At 45.3% G+C, this 7,302-nt stretch overlaps 1 protein-coding gene across 1 annotated transcript in view; it reads left to right on the top strand.

Annotated features, from left to right (window-relative positions):
- ATAD2B (ATPase family, AAA domain containing 2B) overlaps positions 1 to 7,278 on the top strand; it is a 121,450-nt gene extending 114,172 nt beyond the window's left edge. The window contains exons 24-26 of the mRNA XM_018575355.1: positions 3,656 to 3,747; positions 3,843 to 3,971; positions 6,868 to 7,278. Of these exons, the coding sequence (XP_018430857.1) occupies positions 3,656 to 3,747; positions 3,843 to 3,971; positions 6,868 to 6,897 (251 nt within the window). The 3' untranslated portion in view covers positions 6,898 to 7,278. The remainder of the gene's footprint in view (positions 1 to 3,655; positions 3,748 to 3,842; positions 3,972 to 6,867) is intronic.
- Positions 7,279 to 7,302: the final 24 nt, after the last annotated feature.

The following is a 7,302-nucleotide window of genomic DNA, read 5'->3' as shown; positions in this document are numbered from 1 at the left end:
TTTTTTTCTAACCTTTTTAATTTCTTAAAATTTTTTTATTTTTATCAACATTTTCTTTTTTTTTTTTTTTTATTAAATATTTTAATTTTTTAACTTTAATGTTGGGGGCTTCAAAGAAATGTTAGTGGTCTAAACAGAGCCCTGATATTTCCCTTTTTAAAATAAGAGATTGAGGACACAATCTCTTTTTCTGCAGCCCCTGTTATACATACACAGGAATTCTCTATAATGAGTGTTCCTGTTCATTCATAACTTGAGGATATAGTTACTATGAGTTACTATGTCCACAATCATGAATGAAGAGGAAGTGATATAGATCACTTCCTCTTCATTCATGATTGTGGACATAGTAACTCATACTATGTCCAGTTATTTACAAGTAGTCAGCGATCGCTGAATATTGATATACCCCTGTCCACCCTAGATCGGCTGTCACAGGAGGGTGAGTCGTCGTTGCGGGGAGGAGAGCTCGGTCTATTTTAACAGCTGACTCCCCCCCTCACCGCCAGATCGGGCTCCTGTGACAGCGCACGGCGGTCTCCGCCCCCACACCACTCTCTATCCTGATCGATCAGAGGAAGTTGATGGGGGCGGTGCGGGAGGAGAGCTCGGCCTCCTGTGACATTGCAGCTCAAAGCGCTCTCCTTCCCCCCGTGCCGCTCTGCCTCCTCTGACAGTTTCTCTCCTCCCCATTGGGTGCTGCGCTGTGTCGGAGGAGACACAGAGCATCGCACAGCAAAGAGGAGAGAAACCAGACATGCACCACAATTTCGGCCGAAAGATGGCACTTTCGGCACCTTGCCAAAAGTGTCATTTTCGGCGGCCGAAATTTGGGTCTATATTAAATCAGTTTTAGAAAATTGTGTAATGTTCACTGGCCCACTAAGCTTGCACCAGTCTGCGAAGCAGGACGTAAATGCATTGTAACTATCCCGCGCAATGCCAGTGTCTTGTCTGGCAAATGATTCGAGCTTTGCGTCCCCCTTTCAGTAAAGCTTCAGAATATGGTCTCCTCGGAAATTGCAGCTCGGAGCCTCCTGAAGACAGAGGGAGTCTGGTTCTGTGCGGAAAGGTTATGCCCAAAGAATCCATCTGGTTGTAAATGTTGAGCAGCTGGATAATCAAAGCAGCAACCACTTCTGGATCCTTAGTCAAACATCATCTTAAAATATCAAATATCAGGAGCTCGATGTCAGGCTCTCCATAATGACTGCTGCCATGTGAGAAGAATTTAGATTTATAGCACATGGCTTATATAGAGGGGAAATAGAGGCGGCTCTGTGGGTATAGACCTGAAAATTTTTGTGGCTCCCTGGACGGCAGAGCACAGCAGCAGCCAGGTAAGACATCCCCCGAAAATAAGAACTTGTGTCTTATTTCGTGCAAAAAAAAAAATAAGACACTGTCTTATTTTCGGGGAAACACGGTAAGTGCCCAATGACTGCTCAGGTACACTGTACATCCCCGTCACTATGTGCCCAATGACTACTCAGGTACACTGTACGCCCCCGTCACTATGTTCCCAATGACTACTCTGGTACACTGTATGTCCCCATCCCTATGTGCCCAATGACTGCTCGGGTACACTGTACATCCCCGTCACTATGTGCCCAAATAACTGCTCTGGTACACTGTACATGCCCGTCACTAAGTGCCCAAATGACTGCTCTGGTACACTGTACATACCCGTCACTAAATGCCCAAATGACTGCTCTGGTACACTGTACATACCCGTCACTAAGTGCCCAAATGACTGCTCTGGTACACTGTACGTCAGCAACTATTTGAACCTGTGGAATACCGATAACCGCTGAGATCATATGTGATATAAAGTCCTATCAGAGATCAGCGGTTACCATTCATTAATGGATGCCTCAGTGTTGGGCATCCATTAATGAAATAATTCTGCTGTTGGACACCCAATCCCTTTTAGGAATCCGGTGTCCTGACAGTGATAGTGCGGTGTGTACGGTTGCTTAACAGTGATGGCAAATGCAGTACACATCGCAATTAGGAAATCCTGTTGTGTACCAGCTTTTTGCTGAATGTTCCAGCTTAGAAAGCATTTAGCAACATCTTTCTATGCTGAAACAAAGTTTCAGGCTTCTGTTCATTCTGGCAACGATCAGAAGACGTTTTAGTGGCACTGACATGCTGCAGGATCAGCATGTGAGCATCAGTGTCACTAAGGTTATTATTGGCTGTTCTTAAGTTTGGAGCAGCCTAATAATAACCAAAAATGTGTTTTAATTATCAAGCAGCCAATGTTGCTATCATTATAAAAATTAACCCCATACAATGAAAATCTGCAGCTGAAAAATCTTCACCCTAAGGGGTTAATTTTTTAACATTTATTTAACCCCCTCATGAAGATGTTCAAAGTATGTCGCTGTCACCAAGTGTGACGGATACATTGTATACCAGGTAACCAATATTAACTTTTAGAGAGAAAAAAAAGATAAAATGTTAGCTTTCAGTTTTTGGCTGAAAAGTACAGAAAATGTTCTGAAGTCCTAGAGATGCGCGATGTTTCCAAATAAAGGACAAATGCATTTTTTTTTTTTAGCCGTGATTTTTTTCTCATAAAAAATACTCAAACTGGGGGAAAGTGTGTTTTTGTCTTTTTTACGTTTTGTTTTTTTCATATTTTATTCCTCCTAAGTGAGGCGTTGGCCACACATGTGAGATATAATTATACAGCCCTATCTGTCCTCTAAAAAACAATATATAATCTGTGTGGGTGCACTTAGTAAGAAAGTATAATACTGCCGTAGAAGTGCATTCATCATTAATGAACAGAAACTGGAAAAAAGCTCAGTCATGAAGGGGTTAATAAGCATCTCTGGCAATATTAAACTGTAGGTGAAGCCTTTATGTTGGTTCTGGATAGAATGTGGAAGAGTTTGAACCCTTGTCAAGCTTTTCTAGGTCCCCACAGGGGAGATTCACCCTCTATTGGTCCCATCAACCATTGTCTCAGACACAAACTGGGGAAATCTTCCATTGGGGTCACCTGTTCTGGGGCATCTAAGAGGGGATAGCCCCTCACTTTGTAGGGGTTTCCTACTGTGTCTCTGAGACAGGAAGCTGAGGGAAATGTCCTACATGGAACACACAAAAAATAGTTTTTAGGGCTTTTCCCCATAGTTCTCCTAAGGGTAACGGCAGGACACAAACTGGCGACCTCCCGTCACCCTAAGCTCAGTATATCACGAGCTACAGCTCGCGGTATACTGAGACTCGGCAGCCGGAGCGGATCCCGACAATTCTGTCTGGATCCACCCAGCTGCGTGACTGGCAGCTGGCTCTGCCTATCTAGAGGCAGAGCCAGCTGTACCCGCCCCATCCGTTCCACCAGAGGATCGGACAGGGGAGGGGAATCCCTGCAGGGAGCCGTAAGTGACAGTCACGGCTCTTTGCAGGGAGATCGAGAAGTGAGCGAGGGACGGTATGTGTTTGCTCACTTCCCGATCTATTGAGCCGACGTGTGACAGTCTCATTGTCACAGGTCGGCTCAGATTATGAGGCTGAGTGAAAATCACTCACCTCATAGTTCTCCTTTAAGCTGTACCAGTTTGCTCACAATGTTCTCTTTATTTTTCCTACAAGCCCCTTTAATATCTGCTTAACATGCACCTTGTTTGTTCTGGCATAGGTGATCCAGGCAGCAAAATACACAAGGACCATTATTTGGATGAGAACCTTGTCCCAGAGCCACCTTTGGTTGTTGACCACAAAAAACTAAAGGTAAGAGTACTGCCGGCTTTCTTCTGTCTGGTCTGGCAGGTGTCTGGTGGTTGTATTGTCTACATTGGTCTGATTTATATCCTTTACCTTTTTAGAAACTGCTTAATACTGTGGTAAAGAAAAGCACCAATCTGACGGTGGATGGATTGGAGAGGTGGTACTCTGTTCTCAGCCAATGTATCTACATCCACAGGATGGACTACGACAAAACTGCTCTAGTGGAGGTAAGTGGCATTTGCGGCTTGATCTTAAAGTGGCCCGGACCCAAATGGGTTTTTCTTTTTATACTGAAATGGGTTTGGCTCTACTTCTGGCCTGTTGATTATTGGGGTCCATAATCACATGGGAAGATCCTGCTCCCCAACTTGGCTTTTAGAGACTAAAAACAGCCTTTCTTGATAATACATCACAGGACACAGTGCATTAGTGTTATACCACTGGGTTTTGCAGCTACTTTCAGGTGATTGGGCACTGGCAAATCAATCAAAGCTGCAGAAATTATACCCCTGCCTAACCCCCTCCCAGCCTGACTTAGATTTTTGGTACTGGTGGACCAAACTATTTCCTGTTTTTAAGGACCCCACCAATGGAGGTTGAAAGGCCCTCTTTAAGGCTCCATTTGCCCTGGCAGGCCCTGCTATGCAGCCTACTGTTGCAACAATGGCATTTAGTCAAACCTTATTGGTTTGGGCTATGGCTAGAATCCAGGGTTCCATTTTGACAGATCCTGAAGTTCTCCATCATTTGGAACATGTTCCTTCAGTCTTGCTTTTCTGAGCAGACTGTCTGGCAAACACGCTTTGCCAAATCTCCAGGATAAGCCTCCTGTCCATCCACATGCGGGGAATTATTTGATTTAAATGCTGGTCCATGGAGCTCCCCTTCAAGAAGCGGCAAATGCTGATGCCCTTTACTGGTGAACACCTCTTTGGTGAATCCTTGGACACCTGCAGTTAAGAAGGTCACTGGGAGCAAGAGTACCTTCCTTCACCAGAAGTAGTCTAAACCTCCTAATAGCAAAAGCCTCCACTTCATTTAGAAAAAGCTCTTTCTGTTCTTTCCAGACCTCAGGCTCCAAACCCAAGCAGGGCTAACAGGTCAGATGCAAGGCCTGGTCTTCCAAACCCCCCCCAAGTCTGGGAACAAGCCCCCTTGCAGTGAGGGGCACCCCTGCTTTTACAAGTGGTGGTATATCTCTCAGCCTTCTCAACTCATTGGGTCCATGACATACAGAATGCTTACATCAAATCATTGTGGCCAAGGACTAGAAACTGGGGTTGCGCTCCGTGCATCCCGCTCGCTTCTTGCATTCCTCTCTGCCCAAGTCTCCTCAGACACGTGTTGATTTCTTCACTGCATAGGTTTTGGATGCCTTGGTGACACTGTGGGTTCACTTCCCTGTGATCTATGCCTTCCCCTCCCTTGAAGCATTTGCCTCACCTCCTTCACTGGATCAAGACAGAGGGCATCCTGGTGACCTGCATCACCTCCAGTTAGCCCAGAAGACCATGGTGGATGTGGTAAAACTCCTGGTACTCCTAGATCCTCCAGACCTCTTGCTTCAGGGACCAGTGTTCTACCATGTTTCTCGGTCAGTGGATGTAACTGCATGGCTGTTGAAGCCCAGTTCCTGAAAGACAGGATCCTTCAGATCTCATTCCTACGTAAGACTAGCAAGTCAGCTTACTCACAAGGTTTACCATTGTAACTGGAAGGCTTATTTCACCTTGTCCAGGGCTAGTAAGTGCTGAGTTGGATGCATTCTGTCTTTTCTCCAGTCTGGCCTAGACCAGCGTTTGGCATGGGTACTCCAGGGTCAGATCTCTGACTTGGCAAGCCTTTTACAGAGTCTGCTTGACTACTACTATCTGGTGAAGACTTTTGTGCAGAGGATTCTCCCCACTGTACAGATTCCAGTGATGTCGTGGGACCTTAATTTGGTGTATGCTTTTAAGAAGCACTCGGGGATATCCCTCTGCCCTTACTCCGAAGGTGGCCTTCCTCGTTGCCATGACTTCTTTGAGACGCAAGGAACATTTTCTGGCTATCCACAAGAATAACGTGATGCTAAGGCCTTTTTCCAACCTAAGATGGTTTCGGCCTTCCACCTTAACTAGGACTTCCTTAGGTCCTGCTAAACACCCAAAGGAAATTTCCCTTCACTGCCTCAACATGGCTAGGGCTGTGCTGACACTCTTTATTTATTGTTGATGGCAATTCTTGTCTTGGTTACCCTCTATGGAGAGATTGCCACTGGAATCCCAGAAAGAAACGCATGTGGGTGAACTCTCCATTTAGGTGCTGTGATGATTATTCATATCGCTTGGATATGTATTCTGTGGACCTCCTTCAGCCTTAATTCAGCTGGCACATCATGCAAGGGACTACATCCTGGTGTCAAACCCAACCTTGCAGGCATTCATTTGTTACGTAACTGCCCAATGTTGATTGAGATTACTGCGCTAAGGTCTGTTCATTTTACACTTTTGAGGTGTCAAAAAAAAAAGTCCTGACTGATATGAATCCTACTGCAGTCACCTTTGTCTGTGCATAACGCATGTTTCTTTTTGTTTTATCTTAAATCATACAACTGTAAAGGTGCCCATACACCTTACGACCATCGCAAGACTTTTGTCTTGCGATGGTCGTATGCTTATTGAAAGCTCGTACGATCTTGCGATCACCGATGACCGCAATGCAGAACGGGCAGTGTGCGCGTGCGCACACCGGGCCGTTCCACAGCTATCGAACAAACAGGCTAGAAACCCGCCGACAATCGTACTATTCTCTGCGGGTTTTCGAACATGCTGGTTCGACAAGACGTGCGACCGTACAGTAAAAACGGTCACCCGTCTTCGTTCACACTGCTCGATTCTCGCGATTCTCGTACGAGAATCAAGTAGTGTATGGGCACCTTTAGGCTGGGTTCACACCTGGGCGTTGCTATAGGTGCGTTTTTTGCGCGTTTTTTCAGCTCGTTTTTAGCACATTTTTTAGTTCTGTGAACTAAGAACGCCCAGGTGTGAACCAGCACTAAGATATTTAACAATTGGCACAAGATACTTACTAACCACTAATTCTCTTCCCTTAATGTTATTGGCTTTGTTTTTCTTATTGCAGGAGATGGAAAGAACAGTTAAGAAGTTTTAAACATTCCTGTGAACGTTGCCAAAACTGCAACAATTTTTTTTTTTTTTCTTTTCCTGTGACTCTTCATGGGGAGAGCCCTTTCAGCGATTTATATTTATTTTTAACGGCACCAAGTCTGCTCTGAACCTTGCTCTCCAGTGTTCAACCTCTCACCATCTGCTGTTCAACAAGATTGGTGCTATCGTCTCAGGTACTTGATGCCAACCAGCCTACTAGAACCAAACAGAACTTCGTAACCCCCTGGTGGACACGAACACAACAACTACAGCTTGAAGATTTGCGGTGCTAATGGCGAGTGGATGGGAAGTCCACCAATCTGTGTCTCTCTTCAAATGCCAGAAAGCCATCCGCACCAGTCATTCCCTTCTCACCATGGGGAGTGTTTCAATTCTTGCGATGGAACTG

This window comes from Nanorana parkeri, unplaced genomic scaffold, assembly GCF_000935625.1.
Source record: "Nanorana parkeri isolate BGI_ZX_2015 unplaced genomic scaffold, ASM93562v1 scaffold53, whole genome shotgun sequence".
NCBI classification, from domain to species: Eukaryota; Metazoa; Chordata; class Amphibia; order Anura; family Dicroglossidae; genus Nanorana; species Nanorana parkeri.
The sequence above is the reverse complement of the archived record's forward strand: the minus strand, read 5'-3'. Positions and strand labels throughout refer to the sequence as shown.